At 40.8% G+C, this 22,665-nt stretch overlaps 1 protein-coding gene across 1 annotated transcript; it reads right to left on the bottom strand.

The window, feature by feature from the left end:
* Positions 1-2,905: 2,905 nt before the first annotated feature.
* LOC309548163 (uncharacterized protein) lies at positions 2,906-20,752 on the bottom strand (the record flags this gene model as incomplete). The annotated part of the gene is given in 4 exon segments (XM_082248126.1): positions 2,906-3,019; positions 9,359-10,573; positions 10,575-10,699; positions 19,768-20,752. Coding segments are annotated over 4 exon segments (2,439 nt in total).
* Positions 20,753-22,665: the final 1,913 nt, after the last annotated feature.

The following is a 22,665-nucleotide window of genomic DNA, read 5'->3' as shown; positions in this document are numbered from 1 at the left end:
CTTCCTTTTTCCTCTCAATAAAATGGTCTCCTTTTTCAGATTCTTTAAGTCCCATGCCAAGCCATGATTATTCCCCTGTTTCGAGGCTCCGTTCGAGTTCGTTCCGAGTTTCTCCGAGCTCCTCCTCTTTTTTTGACATATTGTATGCACCAGTCACTTTATCTCTATTGTCAATTTTTTGTTGCAATCAATTTGCATTCATTTAAGGCCAATAAGCTGTCTAAATTGCCAATCATGGTTACTAGTTATAATGTCTACATTCATTCATGAATTTTTGAATAACAAAGTCACCTTTGGAAGAGGGGGTCTTCCTTTTCTTTGACACCATGCCGCCATTCCAGTTTATACATTATTATATTTTCTATATATGGTGATCCTCCATGCCATATTGATGTTTACTGGATCTTCACCATATTTATATGTTCCATCATTCACTGATACACTCAAACAAGCGGATTATACTTTCATAGAACGACTTTCATGAAAGGGTTTTTCTATATTTTGCTTATATGTTTCTCTATTTTTGAGTGTATTCTCTGAATTATGTATTTTCAATTAATTACTTCTCAATTAGTGAGTTTATACATGGCGATTTTGGTGTCAGTCTAGATACATCTGTAAAAATTGGGAACCTATAAACTTTTTTTCGGTACTCATCCCCTGATAAGCGTGACAACTTATGTTTTACACCTTATATATATTTTTCATATGAGTCGTCCTCATTAATATGCTAATTCACATTTTTATTGCATCTATCACTCATGATTGTTTACCATTACAATTATTTTCTATATTCATCTATTCATGAGTTCATTTTTTCTTCATTTTTTCTTCATATTTTTTCTTCACACTTTTCACCATCACTACTTCATTTCATTCATGTGCATTCACGTGCTTTCAACCATTATCAATATTGTGGTTTCTTTTCCCTCTTTTTCACCAGCATTTTTCACTTTTACTTTTTTTACACATTTTTATATATATTTTTTATTTACCCTTTTTTGGGATCAATATCAGTAAATATATTTGGTATGTTATTCCAATTTATATCTTTTTCACGCACATTTTTTCACATAGTTACGATCCACATTTTAAAGATTCTCTCCACACACTGAACGACCATTTTTCACATATACTGTGTGTTTTTTCTATCATGTCTACGCCACCGGGGTTTGAAGCATTCAAAAACATTTGATGATAAAGAAAAATAGTTTTCTATTCATTTTTTGGTTCCTGATTTTTCAGCCATTGTTTTATATCTTTATATATATATTTTTTTGTACTTTTTTGTATTTTTCATAAATATGGTTTTATATCGTTTGTATGTATACCTCCATTCCCCCATTGGGTGAAGGAGTTTTGTATCTATCTGCCTTTCACCGTGGGACTGTGGACTTGCTGAACTTACATCTGTTTCTCATCAATTAATTAATTCTAGGTGCAAGCAATTACATTCTTCGGTCACCTCCCTTTTCCTTGGTTTACCTACAAATGTACGTCGGCTTCCACAGCTCCACAGTGTATGGTTATGAGTAAGCGATTTAATTCGTGAAACGCGTTAACCGGGCACGTCTGTTATGTGCATTGTACTGTCTGTCTGCTACACCGAAGAAGAATAAAGGAGTTTTGATTGTTTTCATCTTACTTTCCTGAGTGCGGTCTACTTTTTTGGATTCTTCATAGCTTGGACGGCAGATCTGACCAGCACCACCCGTTGAACTAACACCTGAGCGGCTCTCTCTTTGTTGTCAATTGTCTCCGTGAAATACAGCCAGCCCGGTGAGTTCTTTTATTTTGAACTTCTCCTGTATATTCTTCACATTATATGGACTTGTATACAGTACAGACAGATTGCACTTTATAACAGACATGGAATTACCCCCTCTCAGCCGGACGCTTAGACAGCTGAACAATAATCCTCTCAGACATGATGCACAAGCCACTTTAAAAAATACCAAGGAGGATACTTCATGTTCGGTCAAAACTATTTTCCATAAATTAGAAAAATTGATGGTAAAGGAAGTGAGGGCATACTGGGAAAAGACCACCTTAAACGAATACATCGATGTTGCACGAATTCCCAGGGGTCTCCGAATCAAAAAATTTCCAACCTTTGACTTATATAATGAAGACCTTAAGCAACAATGGACTGACACGCTTTCAAGATGTTCTTTTGATTTAATGAAACTTATTGTCAGTTCCAAATCCCTTGAATTAGACAAACTACATGAGGACATTTCTAAACTACAAACGGATTTACTTCCATTCAAAGAAACGCCCTCCTTCATTGAATTTGACCAACACTTAAATGAGAAAATTGACAAAATAGAAACAGATACCATTAAAGGCAAACAGGACAAGCTGCTCCGGGATCAGATTGACTATGAGACTAAAAACGTCTACACATGGAAAAAAGCCAACAATTGGTATCGACAACATCCCAAAAAACGAGTTAGCTTCTCTGACCCAGAGACGGGTGCGACAGATACATCTCTACCCCTTACATCGGATACATCTTTAGAGTATCCACAAACACCACGATCAGGGAATAATACTCATGTACAATCGGCATCAAAAAACGAGGCCCCCAAGAAAAACAGGAGATTCACCAGGAGAAAAGGAAAAAGGCTACCAGACGGGGAGGAAGGAGACACCGCGGGTCATTCAGATGGCCAACACCGACTCAGATCTCATCGGAAGTAACAACAAAAAATACGTCTTCAGATCCTTATCTACATACATCGAATGTTATCAATCTATCAAAAAGGCCACTCACCGCAGATGACATCAGCCTTTTATCCAAAGGCTTAAACTTTTGCCCGCACGCTCATTTTGATCCATTTGAAACTGTTCTCAACATAAATAAGTTCATCCGCAATTTAACTTTAAAGAGACATTTCTTCAATCAAGATGAGCCTTCCTCCAGCAACGATGAATTGGTTGACATCAACCACTTGAATGACTCATATGGTACTGTATCCACATTTCGTGAAGTTTGTGCCATCACTGAGTTGGAGGACTTGACAAGGGAAAATTATGATTTTATACAAGATTATGGCCAAGATGGAATGAGGAATATTACCATCACTTCCTCTTCCAACTTCTATCCCATACAATCTAGATCCTCTAGTATGGACCTTTTTCAGAAATTGGTAGAAAAAGATTTATTTTCATTAGCATCCACAGTCCCCCCTGTAGTGACCACATTTCAAGATAACCTCACTAGACAAGAGAGAGTGTCATTGAAATCCTTAAAAGATGATACATCTATTGTCATCAGAAATGCCGATAAAGGGGGGGCAATTGTGGTGCTAGATAGCGATATTTATAAAAAAGAGGCCCTCAGACAGTTAGGGGATACATATACCTATCAATCCCTCAAAAATGACCCCACCAACATTTTCAAAAAACAACTCATGATCTTGATCAATAAGGGGGCATCTCTAGGGGTTTTTTCTACCAAAGACACTGAAAAATTAGTCCCTATTTCCCCTGTCACACCCATATTCCACCATCTCCCCAAGGTCCACAAAGGTTTAGACCCAATTTTGGGAAGACCTATCGTTTCAGGTATTGGGTCCCTTTGTGAGAAACTTGGGGAGTGGTTGGATGGGCAATTACAAGGTCTAGTACATAGCCTTCCAGGTTTCCTGAAAGATACCACACATCTATTAAATATCATGGAAAATTTTGTCTGGAAGGAGCACTATGTATGGATCACCTGTGACGTCACCAGCCTCTATTCCTCAATACCCCATGATCTGGCTCTACTAGCTATAAAAACCACGTTGTCACATAATACCAATCTACCTGCTGATCAACAACTGTATATCCTTGAAGTCCTTCAATTTTTGTTAACACACAATTATTTTACTTTTGACGGGGATTTCTACCTCCAAAGATGTGGGGCAGCGATGGGAGCCAAGTTCTCCCCCTCTCTCGCCAACCTATACATGGGTTGGTGGGAGAGACCCCACATCTTTGGAGGTGGAAATCCCTTCAGAGATCAGATCGCTCTGTTTTTCAGATACATTGACGATCTGATCTTTGTCTGCCATCATGATGTTGAATTAAATGCTTTTCTGAAGTACCTCAATGACAATTCGGTTAATCTAAAATTCACGGGACATAGGAGCCCAGATAAAATCGAATTTTTAGATGTTTCCTTGAGCCATTCGGGTGACAGAGTTGTTTCTAATCTGTATAGGAAACCATTGTCAGGCAATAGCCTGTTACATGCAAAATCTAGCCACCCAATGCATACACTGAAAGGCATACCGGTTGGGCAGTTCTTGAGATTGCGCCGAATATGCAAGAACATTGCGGATTTTGAAAAAGAATCACTTTCTTTACGATCTAGATTCCTTGCTAGAGGATATCCGCAATGGATGATTAACAGAGCATATGTTATGGCTCTTAATAGAGATCGAACTGATCTCCTAAATAAACAACCATGTTCCAACACAAATAATACTCCGAATAAACTTGCTAATCAGAAATCCAAAGCCAGCAATAAACATAGACAACACCGCTCCTCATTTACCCACACAGAAAATTCTAAACCTATGCCCTCCATTACGTTGTCTCTCCCATATAGTTTAGAATTTTACAAAGTCAAAACAATCATTCAGAAACATTTACCGCTTCTAAATACTGACGACATATGTGCCAATATTCTAAACGAGGGAGTTAATATAGTTGCCAAAAGAGCTGTCACTTTGGGCAATGTCTTATCACCCAGCCTTTATCTTTCCAAAAAACCTAAACAATCCCCTACCTGGCTATACTGTAGAGGTAACTACAAATGTGGTATGACCGACTGTGTCACTTGCCCTTATATTCTCCATGGAAACATCTTTAAGTCTTCGGTGAGCGAAAGGACTTTTCATCTAGAAAAGTTTTTTAACTGTAATTCGGAATATGTCATATATCTTATAACCTGCAAGGCTTGTTTGATACAATATGTGGGTAGAACCACTCGCAGACTTAAAGATAGGTTCAGGGAACATCTAAGTGACATTAGACTATCTAAATCAACCAATGTGGCACGCCACTTTAATCATAACCATGGAGGCGACTTGTCCCTAGTACAGGTCCAGGTCATAGAGCGCATCATTAAACCTATTAGAGGCGGGGACATTTTCCGTATATTATGTAAAAAGGAGGTCTCTTGGATTTTTAGGCTTCAAACTCGCATTCCACAGGGATTAAACTTTGAGTGGGACGTCACTCATTTTTATGAGTAAATCTCCCTCTCCCCTTTCCTTCTTTTTTCATACATATATATTTATTTCTGGTTTTTCTGATTTTTTCATTTTTTGAAATTTTCAATTAAAAGAAAAAAATTTTTTTCGGTTTTTTATTATTTATTTTTATTTTTATTTTTATTTTTATATTTATTTTTATTTATTTTCCAACAAAAAATTCCTTTTGGCTTTTAGCCATGGATTCCGCAGCTATTCATGGCTATATGTCAGGAGTCATTTGCTTCTGTTTTTTGATTGCCATCCAATATGGTTTGTAGGATTTGGTCACATAGCTCCATATGGCTTCGAGAGTTTCCCCCCCCTTTTTCTCTTTTTTCTTTTTTATTTTACTTCCTTTTTCCTCTCAATAAAATGGTCTCCTTTTTCAGATTCTTTAAGTCCCATGCCAAGCCATGATTATTCCCCTGTTTCGAGGCTCCGTTCGAGTTCGTTCCGAGTTTCTCCGAGCTCCTCCTCTTTTTTTGACATATTGTATGCACCAGTCACTTTATCTCTATTGTCAATTTTTTGTTGCAATCAATTTGCATTCATTTAAGGCCAATAAGCTGTCTAAATTGCCAATCATGGTTACTAGTTATAATGTCTACATTCATTCATGAATTTTTGAATAACAAAGTCACCTTTGGAAGAGGGGGTCTTCCTTTTCTTTGACACCATGCCGCCATTCCAGTTTATACATTATTATATTTTCTATATATGGTGATCCTCCATGCCATATTGATGTTTACTGGATCTTCACCATATTTTTATGTTCCATCATTCACTGATACACTCAAACAAGCGGATTATACTTTCATAGAACGACTTTCATGAAAGGGTTTTTCTATATTTTGCTTATATGTTTCTCTATTTTTGAGTGTATTCTCTGAATTATGTATTTTCAATTAATTACTTCTCAATTAGTGAGTTTATACATGGCGATTTTGGTGTCAGTCTAGATACATCTGTAAAAATTGGGAACCTATAAACTTTTTTTCGGTACTCATCCCCTGATAAGCGTGACAACTTATGTTTTACACCTTATATATATTTTTCATATGAGTCGTCCTCATTAATATGCTAATTCACATTTTTAATTGCATCTATCACTCATGATTGTTTACCATTACAATTATTTTCTATATTCATCTATTCATGAGTTCATTTTTTCTTCATTTTTTTCTTCATATTTTTTCTTCACACTTTTCACCATCACTACTTCATTTCATTCATGTGCATTCACGTGCTTTCAACCATTATCAATATTGTGGTTTCTTTTCCCTCTTTTTCACCAGCATTTTTCACTTTTACTTTTTTTACACATTTTTATATATATTTTTTATTTTACCCTTTTTTGGGATCAATATCAGTAAATATATTTGGTATGTTATTCCAATTTATATCTTTTTCACGCACATTTTTTCACATAGTTACGATCCACATTTTAAAGATTCTCTCCACACACTGAACGACCATTTTTCACATATACTGTGTGTTTTTTCTATCATGTCTACGCCACCGGGGTTTGAAGCATTCAAAAACATTTGATGATAAAGAAAAATAGTTTTCTATTCATTTTTTGGTTCCTGATTTTTCAGCCATTGTTTTATATCTTTATATATATATTTTTTTGTACTTTTTTGTATTTTTCATAAATATGGTTTTATATCGTTTGTATGTATACCTCCATTCCCCCATTGGGTGAAGGAGTTTTGTATCTATCTGCCTTTCACCGTGGGACTGTGGACTTGCTGAACTTACATCTGTTTCTCATCAATTAATTAATTCTAGGTGCAAGCAATTACATTCTTCGGTCACCTCCCTTTTCCTTGGTTTACCTACAAATGTACGTCGGCTTCCACAGCTCCACAGTGTATGGTTATGAGTAAGCGATTTAATTCGTGAAACGCGTTAACCGGGCACGTCTGTTATGTGCATTGTACTGTCTGTCTGCTACACCGAAGAAGAATAAAGGAGTTTTGATTGTTTTCATCTTACTTTCCTGAGTGCGGTCTACTTTTTTGGATTCCCCAATTACTATTGTTTGTACCCCTAAAAGGCTAGATGAGGAGTAGGGGGAGTATGGAACAGGCAGCACCCTCAAACCTTCAGAAGTATGAGATGAACCCCAACAACTTGGAAAGGTGGATCTCTCTCACACGTACCAACACAGACTATCCCCCAATTTAACTGATCCCCAAAGGTTTTTGATTAAATAGCGGAATAGAAAATATGATCCAAAAAAAGTGTATGTATATCACACGTACACAACCACACTAGGCCCCAATTACTATTGTTTGTACCCCTAAAAGGCTAGATGAGGAGTAGGGGGGGTATGGAACAGGCAGCACCCTCAAACCTTCAGAAGTATGAGATGAACCCCAACAACTTGGAAAGGTGGATCTCTCTCACACGTACCAACACAGACTATCCCCCAATTTAACTGATCCCCAAAGGTTTTTGATTAAATAGCGGAATAGAAAATATGATCCAAAAAAAGTGTATGTATATCACACGTACACAACCACACTAGGCCCCAATTACTATTGTTTGTACCCCTAAAAGGCTAGGAGTAGGGGGAGTATGGAACAGGCAGCACCCTCAAACCTTCAGAAGTATGAGATGAACCCCAACAACTTGGAAAGGTGGATCTCTCTCACACGTACCAACACAGACTATCCCCCAATTTAACTGATCCCCAAAGGTTTTTGATTAAATAGCGGAATAGAAAATATGATCCAAAAAAAGTGTATGTATATCACACGTACACAACCACACTAGGCCCCAATTACTATTGATTGTACCCCTAAAAGGCTAGATGAGGAGTAGGGGGGGTATGGAACAGGCAGCACCCTCAAACCTTCAGAAGTATGAGATGAACCCCAACAACTTGGAAAGGTGGATCTCTCTCACACGTACCAACACAGACTATCCCCCAATTTAACTGATCCCCAAAGGTTTTTGATTAAATAGCGGAATAGAAAATATGATCCAAAAAAAGTGTATGTATATCACACGTACACAACCACACTGGGCCCCAATTACTATTGTTTGTACCCCTAAAAGGCTAGATGAGGAGTAGGGGGAGTATGGAACAGGCAGCACCCTCAAACCTTCAGAAGTATGAGATGAACCCCAACAACTTGGAAAGGTGGATCTCTCTCACACGTACCAACACAGACTATCCCCCAATTTAACTGATCCCCAAAGGTTTTTGATTAAATAGCGGAATAGAAAATATGATCCAAAAAAAGTGTATGTATATCACACGTACACAACCACACTAGGCCCCAATTACTATTGTTTGTACCTGTTGGTAGCTGAGACCCCTGGTCCCAATGATAGTCCCGTGCTATCTATAACTTCTTTGCTCGTTTTGTGTCTGGCAGGCCTGGGAGGCTGGTTTCTGGAAATAACACAGACGGAGACAGATGTATAGTGAAACCAAGCTCTCAGTTTATTATAGGCTCGTTGCGGCTTATATAGTAAAGATAAAGGCATACAATCATAGGTATAGGGCACTTGTTACGTTCTTATTGGTTAAACAGCTTAAGGAGACAAAAGGTCACCTTGGGGAATAATACCATATAGGACATATATCGTGTGACTAGAATCACCTGACACAGCCTTATCGCGAACTGCAGAAACTTTCCATGGTACGTAGACACTTTTCATATCTTGTGTAACTAAGGTCACATACACACACAAACACACAGCTTATAAGACATTAATGCATACAAAATGGGGTAGGGACATACAAAATGGAGGACACATAGAATTTGATATCTCCCCATCTCCCACAATCCCCTCTTAAAATCATTAACCCTTAATTGATTTTCCCTTGTCACCCTGTATATCATTGGAATATATAATTCTTAGGGATATTATCAGGAGTCCTAAACCTCCTAGGAATATAGTACCACGATTGGCAGATTAATTTTCTATATCCCTGCTGCTTGAAAGACCAGATCATATATCATCCTTTAAACAATAAGGTTCTTTTTTTCTTTCTGTTTATACCTCTTAATGTACTCAGTATATTCTTTAGGGTTATTAGTCGAGGAGGTCTGGTAGCCTGGGACTTGGTGGGATAGCATAGAGACATTTTTCACCTTTGGTCGGGAAACTCTAACAATAATACACATTACGAGTTTGAAGCATGCATATAGGAATAATAAAAAAAGCAAAACCATTACAACAGTCATAGCGATATTTTTCAACCATGAGGATATTCCTCCAAATTCAAAATTCCCACTACCAAAAGGACTCCATGTCTTAGCAATATTCCTAGCTTCCTGTTGCAACTTGTCTACTTCTTTCCGGTGCTGTGCAATAATATCATAATAATCGGGTATCTCAACAGATGTATTGTGTATCCATGTGCAACATTCATAATCCTCCGTAACTTCACATAACCCAGTAAGAGCAGCACTCATGCTTTCTATGGCTAGGTCATGGAGCTCAAGTTGTTTCTTAATTGCCCTCACTTCTATATTTAATTTGGTAATGTCCCCTGAGTTCTTATCTAGGATGTCATCGAGAATTTTGGAGTAATTATTCAACCTTTTCATCATGTCTATTCCCCATCCGGTCCATGAGGGGAACCAGGCCCATACCATATCCTTCTCAAGGAATAATTCCCTTTTATTGCGGTGTTTGAGGGGGTACCTAGGATACATACTAGCTTCTAGGAGATGTCCTCCTTTGTTGTCTCCCACTACACCCATGATGGGAACTAGGGATGCGAGGTAACACCACCCTTGGGGTTCAATGGGGATCCAAGGGTGACAAATCTTTCCACAACAAATATAAGTACTGTTTCCCAAAGCCAGGGGACGTTTGTGAAGTAGTGCCATTAATTGATCATCATAACTGGACCAAGCTAAATTTGACAACAACTGTCCTACTGGGGAAGAGGAAGTGGAACTGGAGTTAAGAAAGTTCATTAGAGTGGCGTTTAGGGCTGGTTCTGAGGTGTGCCAGAAGGAGCTGTCCATCGAGGTCATTGAGAAATTAATCTTAGTTTGCCGGCACACTTCAGCTCCCTTGGTGGAGTTTCCCAACCTAAAACACCAGTCTGGGGAATGACTCCTACCAATAATTTGGAAAGTGAGGGTATCATTTGAGAGTGTTCTCGTGACATTGGTGAGGACAACAGGAGGTGTACCATTTAGGAAAGGGGTGAAGTTTAAAGGTATCGCTATTAGGGGGATTCTAGCGGTGCTAGGATGGAGTTTACTACATATCCAACATTTTTCATATCCGGACTTCTGGGCATATGCATATTTAAATTGCAACAATGACATTTTATCTGTAAGACTTTTTTTTTGAGCTTTCATCTCTCTTTTGTCTGTTATATGCATTACTCTGTATTGGGGTGTTGGAAGCTCCGCAAATGGCCTGTAGCCCTACCAGGTCTTCTGAATGATAAATACAGTTAGTGGTAACCCATACTACAGAGAAGACTGAAAATGATACGAGTCCTATAAGTAGCCGAAGTTTTCCAGAATCTGGTGCTATTAGGAATGTCATTTTTCTACAGGGTCAGGGCCGCCTGCCTCTGAAAAACCCCCTTTTCTTGACTATCCTGTTCGAGGTCAGAGTCGTCCACTCCCGTTAGTACCTCTCTTGCTTCTGGACCTTCCTGTTCAAGGTCAGGGCCGTCCGCCCCCGTTAGTACCTCTCTTGGGTCTGGATCTGGACTTGCTTCTGGGGGTGGAGCCTCCTTCACCAATTTTACTCGAGTAGCGTGGATCCAGGCTTGTTGGTTCTCCACAAGGACAGCGATTCTGGTCACTGCGACTACCTTTGTCTTTTGGTCCAAAACGAAATCCAGCCTTGGTCTTGTGATGCTACTTCATCTCCTTCCCTCAAGTGATGGGTTGATACCTGTGAAAAGAAAAGAAAGGTGCGAGCAACTTTTCCGTTCCACTTGATTCAAAATTCCAATTTACTTTTTCTTAACTCGTCTTTGATTGTCCTATTTATCCTTTCCACTGTACCTGAACTCTGTGGATGACAATCTATTTTCAGGATTTTAACTAGTTCCTGGCATTCTTTTTAATATTAAAGCTGCACCATTATTAGAACTAATTCAAAGCAGGCATCCCCATCCAGGAATAATCTCCTGACTGAGAATGCGTGCCACCGTGTGGGCATCTCCATTTTGTGGCCCTAAAAGCTTCCACTCATCTGCTAAACATGTCCACTATTAACTCTTGTTTCTACCCTGTGTTGGGCTTATGTGTGAAATCTATTTCTAGATGTTCATGTTTGGCCTTATGTGTTTGTTTGTGTTGTTCCTAATACAGGTGATGCACCTAGCAACATATGCTTTCACTAATTTAGGCCTGTAAATGCAAAAAAAACTTCAGTAATACTTCATATGTTCTTTCCCACCCCTTGTGTCCTATTCCATCATACTAGGCAATAGACAGTGGGGCGCTAGCTGCGGGGATACAAGATCTCCCCTCTTTTAGAAAAAGGCCACTCTCAACTTTTTCTAAACCATCACCTAAATCCTTAAACCTGTTCTGTAGCATGCGTTTGTAGCTCTAATAATGTGTGATCTTTTGGCCTGACTTTCAGCTCTACAACCAGGAACCATCTACAAAAACATCCTCTGCTCCCTCTATGGCTGTCTAGATATATTATGTCTATACAATCATGTTGTTGTGTAACACACCCTTTAATCCCAGTAACCCATTTAAAACTGGGGCCTACCTAGGGCAAAAAATGTGGCCATCCCTATTACCATCTCACAAGATGCTATGTTTGGAGTCACCTCAGGCATGCCTTAGACCTGGACTGCGACCATCTTTGGACAAAAACTATAGGGCAAAGTCCACCACCATACTCCTGGGCAAGTACACCTGTCATGGTCTTACAATTGTCCCTTGCATAAACACAAACATTTTTCCATAATTTGGGAGGCCCAGTGCAGGCGCTACAACCATAGCATTTTTCAGATACATAAACGCATTCAACATTACTTGTGACATTTCTGGACCTGTGGCTTGTCTCAAAATGTTGTCATAAAATAGGAGCAGTCGGATCCATTGCAATCAATGATCCTGGTTTTGTGGGCGGGCAAGACCCACTGTGGGCTGGCAAGACCCACGTGACTGACTCTCCTTTTCCCCCTCTGTGAGAACAAAACCAAGGTAAACAACACTTTCCTGACACCATTGTCATTATTCCTGTGACACTTTGTGTCCACATACATGTACATTTCTCAATGAACTCACTCGCTCTGACTGGCCTCCACAGAGTGACTACATATGTTATCCACATATTGTAGCGGGACTGACTCATGAGCAGGTGTCCATCCCCTCTTGCGTGGTCTGGAGAACTATAGAGCAGACAACTAAAACTGTCTATTTAGCCCTGAGGCACTTCTACACCAGGTCAGTTACCTGGACTGATTAACAAAACAAGAAACAAAGATGGCTGTGTCTCCTCGTCCACTAGGACGGTAAAAAAAACGCATTACTTCAACCAATCACTGTAAAGTGGGTAGCATCGGATGGTATGGCTATCAGTAGAGATGGCACATCAGATACCACTTGCATATTACATACTTCAGTCAGATAAAACTAAAACTTTTTGGCTCTGTGCCAATCTTACTAAAAAAAAACTTTTTTATTTTTTTTTCTTCTGCCAATCTAACAAAAACCTGTCCAGAGGTTCCCCTCCCTCAATAGAGGACTCCCCTAAAATATCACCCAAAAACTGAAATCAGATAAAAAGTTAATCTGATTTGAAACTTTTGGCTCGGTGCCAATAGGGTCCAATGGTCACACTAATTGCGGTAACCCTTTCTGTCCCAAAATAAATTCCATAACTTATAACAGGAATGAAAATATTTAAGTTTGAACCCTTTCTTGGCAAGTAGCCAATTTTCAAAATTTTGCACCAGAGCTCCCTTTTACGTTTAGGGACACAAGGGACCCATTTGTAAAATGTAATTTCTCATTATCTATAATTCTATAAAAAATAACCTCAAAATATCTTGCCGACTACGGCGAACTATGTTTTGCCTGATAAAAACTGTATTTGTTCACTATTATTACTCTTCCCGGAGGTTCCTATGCTTTATGCACAAATGTATAAATGGCAAAACTCCAAAAATTCCATAAAAAGGTAATTGCATATGTTTGGCAATGCTGGTGGCCGTGAGAAAACCAGGTGCTGCTGTACTGTCTAATGTTTGCCTGACTCCATACATTTTTAAACCTTGATTAAATCTCCAGGACAGTTTCACCTTCTGCTTACAAGCAATTGGACTTTACTCTTAAAAGCCCTAGTTAACTCTTTATTATTCTTATTACTTTTCAGCCTTCTAGTCTTTTCAACTGTTTTATTATTCTACAAGGGGGCATAGGTTAACCATTTTTCATCTCCCCTTATTCCATATACGCCTGATCCCATTGTGGATCAGGCCCATAATAGGGCCACACTGTTGTATCTAAAAGGCATAGTCCTTTGACCATATCCATATGGAATGTGTCATTAGCGCCCTCTCGTGGGAAAGGACTGGAACTTTTCATTGTTTCAGTCCACTCTGCTTATTTTATCTATCCATGGGTTGATTAAATAGTAGTCAGTGCCGCAGACTCGCGCCACATATTCCTTACAGTTTTCTCCTGCTTGGGGAGGTGGGGGTGGCTTGCTGCCTCCGTGACCCATTGCTGCAGACAACGGGGTTCACGGACCGAGCGCTTATTAGACTAAATCAATCTAATTCTAAGTTCCCTGTCTATTTATAACTGGCAATTTTATTTATTATAAAAGATTGTTGTCTGCGTCTGGTAAATATTTTTTAAGTTGTCTATATGTTACCCCTACTAGGTCAAAATCTATCTGTCCGTGAAAGTTGACTCTATGATGCACAATTTTTTTACATTCAGGGTTACTAGAAACAAACTGACTTCCTAAAAATCTTTTTCTCTTCAGTGGCAAAATACAGACTAATTTAGCAGAGTCTAAGTTATGGTGAGTTATATCAAAATCTAAACAATGGGTGCAGATTGGACAGGGCATCTGCTACAATCTATCACAGAGTCATGGAACGTTCACAGTGCTCGACTGCCACCCAGGTTGCCCTGTGTGCGTCTTCCCAAAACGTGAACTAGTCACAGTGTATTTCAGCCGTGCTGACAATACGGAGCGTTTTCGAATGCAGCGTGACTACTCTGGCATTCTCATCAGAGAAAGAACATTCAGTAAATGACTCAGGTCTGTTCACTTACCACCCAGACTCATTGAATCATACAAACAGATTATCTTATACTTCTATGCGACAGAGAAGGAAAGCTTAAAGATTTTTCAGACACAAAACGAGCAATTTTCTAACACTTCTTAAGTCTCCCTGAGACTAAATATTTCCCTGAAATATTTCAATTATAGGTATGTTGCGTGTGTTCCCGGAACACACCAACCCCTGTGGTTCAATTGGATATGAGTCTAGCCAGTGTCCCCCCGGAGCCGCACTACAATCGGTTACATAGAAAGGAGTTTTCTACTTACCGGATGAGTGTGGGTGTCCGCGGAGAGTGACTCTCATATCCCGGACATAGCCCCCAAAACTGTTGGTAGCTGAGACCCCTGGTCCCAATGATAGTCCCGTGCTATCTATAACTTCTTTGCTCGTTTTGTGTCTGGCAGGCCTGGGAGGCTGGTTTCTGGAAATAACACAGACGGAGACAGATGTATAGTGAAACCAAGCTCTCAGTTTATTATAGGCTCGTTGCGGCTTATATAGTAAAGATAAAGGCATACAATCATAGGTATAGGGCACTTGTTACGTTCTTATTGGTTAAACAGCTTAAGGAGACAAAAGGTCACCTTGGGGAATAATACCATATAGGACATATATCGTGTGACTAGAATCACCTGACACAGCCTTATCGCGAACTGCAGAAACTTTCCATGGTACGTAGACACTTTTCATATCTTGTGTAACTAAGGTCACATACACACACAAACACACAGCTTATAAGACATTAATGCATACAAAATGGGGTAGGGACATACAAAATGGAGGACACATAGAATTTGATATCTCCCCATCTCCCACAGTACCCCTAAAAGGCTAGATGAGGAGTAGGGGGGGTATGGAACAGGCAGCACCCTCAAACCTTCAGAAGTATGAGATGAACCCCAACAACTTGGAAAGGTGGATCTCTCTCACACGTACCAACACAGACTATCCCCCAATTTAACTGATCCCCAAAGGTTTTTGATTAAATAGCGGAATAGAAAATATGATCCAAAAAAAGTGTATGTATATCACACGTACACAACCACACTAGGCCCCAATTACTATTGTTTGTACCCCTAAAAGGCTAGATGAGGAGTAGGGGGGGTATGGAACAGGCAGCACCCTCAAACCTTCAGAAGTATGAGATGAACCCCAACAACTTGGAAAGGTGGATCTCTCTCACACGTACCAACACAGACTATCCCCCAATTTAACTGATCCCCAAAGGTTTTTGATTAAATAGCGAAATAGAAAATATGATCCAAAAAAAGTGTATGTATATCACACGTACACAACCACACTAGGCCCCAATTACTATTGTTTGTACCCCTAAAAGGCTAGATGAGGAGTAGGGGGGGTATGGAACAGGCAGCACCCTCAAATCTTCAGAAGTATGAGATGAACCCCAAAAACTTGGAAAGGTGGATCTCTCTCACACGTATCAACACAGACTATCCCCCAATTTAACTGATCCCCAAAGGTTTTTGATTAAATAGCGGAATAGAAAATATGATCCAAAAAAAGTGTATGTATATCACACGTACACAACCACACTAGGCCCCAATTACTATTGTTTGTACCCCTAAAAGGCTAGATGAGGAGTAGGGGGGGTATGGAACAGGCAGCACCCTCAAACCTTCAGAAGTATGAGATGAACCCCAACAACTTGGAAAGGTGGATCTCTCTCACACGTACCAACACAGACTATCCCCCAATTTAACTGATCCCCAAAGGTTTTTGATTAAATAGCGGAATAGAAAATATGATCCAAAAAAGTGTATGTATATCACACGTACACAACCACACTAGGCCCCAATTACTATTGTTTGTACCCCTAAAAGGCTAGATGAGGAGTAGGGGGAGTATGGAACAGGCAGCACCCTCAAACCTTCAGAAGTATGAGATGAACCCCAACAACTTGGAAAGGTGGATCTCTCTCACACGTACCAACACAGACTATCCCCCAATTTAACTGATCCCCAAAGGTTTTTGATTAAATAGCGGAATAGAAAATATGATCCAAAAAAAGTGTATGTATATCACACGTACACAACCACACTGGGCCCCAATTACTATTGTTTGTACCCCTAAAAGGCTAGATGAGGAGTAGGGGGAGTATGGAACAGGCAGCACCCTCAAACCTTCAGAAGTATGAGATGAACCCCAACAACTTGGAAAGGTGGATCTCTCTCACACGTACCAACACAGACTATCCCCCAATTTAACTGATCCCCAAAGGTTTTTGATTAAATAGCGGAATAGAAAATATGATCCAAAAAAAGTGTATGTATATCACACGTACACAACCACACTAGGCCCCAATTACTATTGTTTGTACCCCTAAAAGGCTAGATGAGGAGTAGGGGGGGTATGGAACAGGCAGCACCCTCAAACCTTCAGAAGTATGAGATGAACCCCAACAACTTGGAAAGGTGGATCTCTCTCACACGTACCAACACAGACTATCCCCCAATTTAACTGATCCCCAAAGGTTTTTGATTAAATAGCGGAATAGAAAATATGATCCAAAAAAAGTGTATGTATATCACACGTACACAACCACACTAGGCCCCAATTACTATTGTTTGTACCCCTAAAAGGCTAGGAGTAGGGGGAGTATGGAACAGGCAGCACCCTCAAACCTTCAGAAGTATGAGATGAACCCCAACAACTTGGAAAGGTGGATCTCTCTCACACGTACCAACACAGACTATCCCCCAATTTAACTGATCCCCAAAGGTTTTTGATTAAATAGCGGAATAGAAAATATGATCCAAAAAAAGTGTATGTATATCACACGTACACAACCACACTAGGCCCCAATTACTATTGTTTGTACCCCTAAAAGGCTAGATGAGGAGTAGGGGGAGTATGGAACAGGCAGCACCCTCAAATCTTCAGAAGTATGAGATTGTGTTCACTGTACCCCACAAAGATTGAGTTCACTGCACCCCACAATGATTGTGTTCACTGCACCCCACAAAGATTGTGTTCACTGCACCTCACAAAGATTGTGTTCACTGTACCCCCCAAAGATTGTGTTCACTGCACCCCACAAAGATTCTGTTCACTGTACCCCACAAAGATTGTGTTCACTGCACCCTAAAAGGATGTTGTTCACTGCACCCCACAAAGATTGTGTTCACTGCACCCTAAAAGGATGTTGTTCACTGCACCCCAAAAAGATTGTGTTCACTGTACCCCCCCAAAGATTGTGTTCACTGCACCCCACAAAGATTGTGTTCACTGCACCCCAAAAAGATTGTGTTCACTGTACCCCCCAAAGATTGTGTTCACTGCACCCCAAAAAGATTGTGTTCACTGTACCCCCCAAAGATTGTGTTCACTGCACCCCACAAAGATTCTGTTCACTGTACCCCACAAAGATTGTGTTCACTGCACCCCAAAAAGATTGTGTTCACTGTACCCCCCCAAAGATTGTGTTCACTGCACCCCACAAAGATTCTGTTCACTGCACCCCACAAAGGATTTTGTTCACTGCACCCCAAAAAGATTGTGTTCACTGCACCCCAAAAAGGATTTTGATCACTGCACCCCAAAAAGGATGTTGTTCACTGCACCCCAAAAATGATTTTGTTCACTCCACCCCAAAAAGATTGTGTTCACTGCACCCCACAAAGATTGTGTTCACTGCACCCCAAAAAGATTGTGTTCACTGTACCCCCCAAAGATTGTGTTCACTGCACCCCACAAAGATTCTGTTCACTGTACCCCACAAAGATTGTGTTCACTGCACCCCAAAAAGATTGTGTTCACTGCACCCCAAAAAGGATGTTGTTCACTGCACCCCAAAAAGGATGTTGTTCACTCCACCCCAAAAAGATTGTGTTCACTGCACCCCACAAAGATTGTGTTCACTGCACCCCAAAAAGATTGTGTTCACTGCACCCCAAAAATGATTTTGTTCACTGCACCCCAAAAAGGATGTTGTTCACTCCACCCCAAAAAGATTGTGTTCACTGCACCCCAAAAAGATTGTGTTCACTGCACCCCACAAAGGATTTTGTTCACTGCACCCCAAAAAGATTGTGTTCACTGCACCCCAAAAAGGATGTTGTTCACTGCACCCCAAAAAGGATTTTGTTCACTGCACCCCAAAAAGATTGTGTTCACTGCACCCCACAAAGGATTTTGTTCACTGCACCCCACAAAGATTGTGTTCACTGCACCCCAAAAAGATTGTGTTCACTGCAGCCCAAAAAGATTGTGTTCACTGCAGCCCAAAAAGATTGTGTTCACTGCAGCCCAAAAAGATTGTGTTCACTGCAGCTCACACACAGAAAAATGGATGTGGATCACTGACACCTGCCTATCTCCAATCCCACACCACACAGCAATATCGATTGTAGTTTGTAGAACACAGTTTCCCTAAAATTCAGCAGACTCTGTCCCTAACAGGATTGAGAAGAGATCGTAGATCAGGATTGAGTGCAGATTCACCCCACCCCCCACACAGCAATATCGATTGTAGTTTGTAGAAGACACTGACCCTATAATTCAGCAGACTCTATCCCTAAAATGCCTACAACTCGCCCTGCCTAAACACTCCGACCTGTCCCTCAATTCTATCCGGACACAAATGGTTTTTTCCTGCCTATCTTTCCCTAATCAGCAGCCAGCACATTGATGTGTGCTCTGTCCCTTAGCTAAGCAGCAGAATGACGCTGCTGCGGCGGCTGCCTCGAACTTATAAAGACTTGGTCACATGCTTCAGACGGCCAATCACAGCTACTAAGACATTTGCAGGCATGGCTGGGATGGCTTAAGGCACACCAGTTAAACGATTGTTGATTGGCTGTTGAAAGCCCGCCATGAAAAGAGCGCCAAAGCATGCAAAACCCGGAAATAAAACGACCGAACACGGATTTTTACCCGAACATACAGTAAAGTGTCCGTGTCCGTGTTCGGGTAAAAAAAATCCAATTATTCGGTACGAACACGAATAATACAGTCCGTGTTCGCTCAACACTAATCATAACAATAAAATTAAACGAAATAAGGAAAAAGAAAGAACTTTAACGGTGAGGAATTGCAGGAATACATACAAATAACAACAAATCGGCTGCATTGCGGCGTGCAAACCAATTTCAGTGGATGTATCTTAGGCTGCCCACGGTGACCCTTTCTGCAAAAATGCAGTGGGTCAGCGCCCAGAATCATCCCTGAAAAACGTGTAAAACAGGTACAGTCTAGATCTTACTGTCGGAAGAGATCAGCGTGGCGGAAACGAGCGATGACCTGACACCACCTCCGAGTATCTTTGCCGCTTAGGAGATTCTTTGCGGGGGCTCCGTTGATCGAAGGGGCGAGGGACTGAGGAGGGTTTAGATGCAGAAGAACCAGGATCATTCAAATGCTGGGAGCGCAGAAATGATTCCGCTTCCGAGGGGTCCTGGAAGGACAGTTGTTCGCCGGATGGGGATCGCAGGCGAAGGGTGGCAGGATATGCCAGAGTAAATTTGATCTGCGCATGGTGAAGTTTTGAACAGACAGACTGGAAAGCTTTGCGCTTTTTGGCCACCTCCAGCGAGTAATCAGCAAAGATGAGGATCTTCATCCCGTCGAGCTGGAAGGATTTGGACTGTCGGAATCGCTGAAGAATCGCCGATTTATCGGCGTAGTTAAGGTATTTTGCAATGATCGGTCGCGGGGTGGGGCGATCAGATGACAGCATTCCCATGCGATGTGCCCTCTCCACTACACACACACCCTGAATACCCAGAGCTTCTGGAATTTTCTTGGCACATAACTCGGGGATGGCGGAGGGAGGCATGGTCTCAGGGATCCCAATAAAACGGAGATTACTCCTTCTGGATCTGTTCTCCAAGTCCTCCAACTTCTGCATTATAAGTTGGTTGGTTTTATCTTGATTTTCCTCGAAGTGGTGGGACTGGTAAATCTCTTCCTCAATGTTAGAGACCCTGTGTTCCACCTCTTGCAGCCTAAGGGCATGGTCCGAGAGCTGTTTTTTTAATTCCTGCATCCCAGCAGCCACTGCTGCCTGTACAGCAGTGGTGATTGTGGGGGAGAGGAGGGCGACTACTGTCTGAGCAATCCGGTCAGACTGTGGATCCCCCAGGGTGGGCACCGCGGCCGGTGTGGGAGCTGATGTGTCCATGCCTGGGACCTCCGCCACTTCCGGCGGGTAGGCCGAGACCGCGGCCTCGATTTGCGGAGGGCCCGGCGGCACTCGCGATCCGGGCTTCTCCAGAAATTTGTCCATGATAGGGGTGCCGGGGGTGGCGGAGAGCAGTGCAGGGGTCCGTGGAGGCGCGGGGCTGCTTTTACAAGCCGATTTTTAAGTCCCGCCGCGGGAGCCGATGGAAGACGCTGCTACAGCATCCGGCGCCGGAACCGGAAGTTTTTGCAATATACTTTCTAAAGCAAACAAAATATACATTATGCATTTTCCTCTTTAAAACTTAATGTGTCTTTGTGCACATAAAGTACAATCAACTATCCTAATTGCATTTTCGTTATTTTGAATCCATTGTACAAAACCTTTTTCATAAAATGTCAGACATCTGATCGTAACTTAAGTCTTTGAGAATGACTGTTTTCTTGAAAATCTACTTCAAAACTTAGGTGGAGTGTCTTGTAGAATGGAATTACATCTAAAACGTTGACAGTAATCACTCTACAGAACAAGATAAACTCTTCTGGGAACTTATAACTTTTTGTAGAGTTTCTTGTGTCCGGAAATATACTGTATGCACTATCGCAGTTCGTTTAAAGGTCAAAATATAGATTTTTACATTCTTACTAGTCATGAAAAGATTATATTATGGAACTATATTATGTTAATCAAAAACACAAGTGCATGTTAATGCCACTGTGTTGGCACTAAAAGATTAGTATATTTAACCAATTTCTCCTTTGGAACACGTTAAAATTCTGCATATTTGGCTATAAAACAACTAAAAAGCTCCAGAACATTATACTGTATATTTTCTAAATACAGAGGCTTTGTAGAATAAAAAGGTGGTAGTTGTTTTTTTTTTTACACTATTTGCTCAACTATTTATTATCAAATCTATATTGCAAGAAAATAAATTACAAAATAAAGGATGGGATGCTAAGTAAATGGATACCAAATATGTTAATCCTCAAAACTGCAGGAGCCTGCAAAATGGCAAAACATGACAGAACCCTGAATTATAGGTGATGATTTACAGTATCTCACAAAAGTGAGTACACCCCTCGCATTTTTGTAAATATTTTTTATATCTTTTCATGTGACAACACTGAAGAAATGACACTTTGCTACAATGAAAAGTAGTGAGTCCCTTCAAAATAACTCAACACAAAGCCATTCATGTCTAAACACTGGCAACAAAAGTGAGTTCACCCCTAAATGAAAATGTTCACATTGGGCCCAAAGTGTCAATATTTTGTGTGGCCACTAGGGATGATCGAACGGTTTGGGTCGACCATCGGTTCGACCCGAACATTGACTGTTCGAAATTCGGCCGAATTTCGAACTCTTTGCTGAAAAAGTTTGGAATTCGGCAACCAGAACCGACCAAAATGCAATGGGACAGGAACTGGGCTCTAAAAGCCCGTGATTGGACCAGAACCATCAGTAAAAGCCAATTGAGGGGGCAGGAGGATGCTAGGAATGTGATTGGAGTGACTAGGGGGTCCAGAGGCCAATCAGTAGTGAATACGCCCCCCAGTATATAACATAGCCCCGCCAAATTTCTAGCATTGTAATACAGGGATGTGGAAGAGAGTGGAAGCAGTTCTGTTACTCCTGCTTCAAAGTGTCATTTAGCAATTATTAGTGTGAGGAAAGGGATATCTAGTGTAGTTAGGGTACTATTTTCCACTATAGTTAGATTTAATAATCTAGTTTCTGTAGGGAAAGTGTTAAGTGTCAGGGTAACTGTAGTGTAGTATAGGGTTAACTGACTCTGACTGCTATGGCAGGGTGACCAAACCCTTCCATGTCAGGATGACCACCATAGAAAAAAGATTGTTTCTATTAGAATTGCAATAGAGCAGGATAGTGGCTTCGCTCCTTTCACACCCGGCTTTTTGTTGCAGACGTTTATTGGGCTTTTTTGTGGACGTCTTTGGAGGCAGGCATAACATCTGAACTTCTGTGTAGGGGTATATACACACACACACACACAT

The sequence above is a fragment of the Pelophylax lessonae genome, assembly GCF_965119305.1.
Source record: "Pelophylax lessonae genome assembly, chromosome: 2".
Classification (NCBI taxonomy): domain Eukaryota; kingdom Metazoa; phylum Chordata; class Amphibia; order Anura; family Ranidae; genus Pelophylax; species Pelophylax lessonae.
This window is presented reverse-complemented; position numbering and strand designations above follow the sequence as displayed.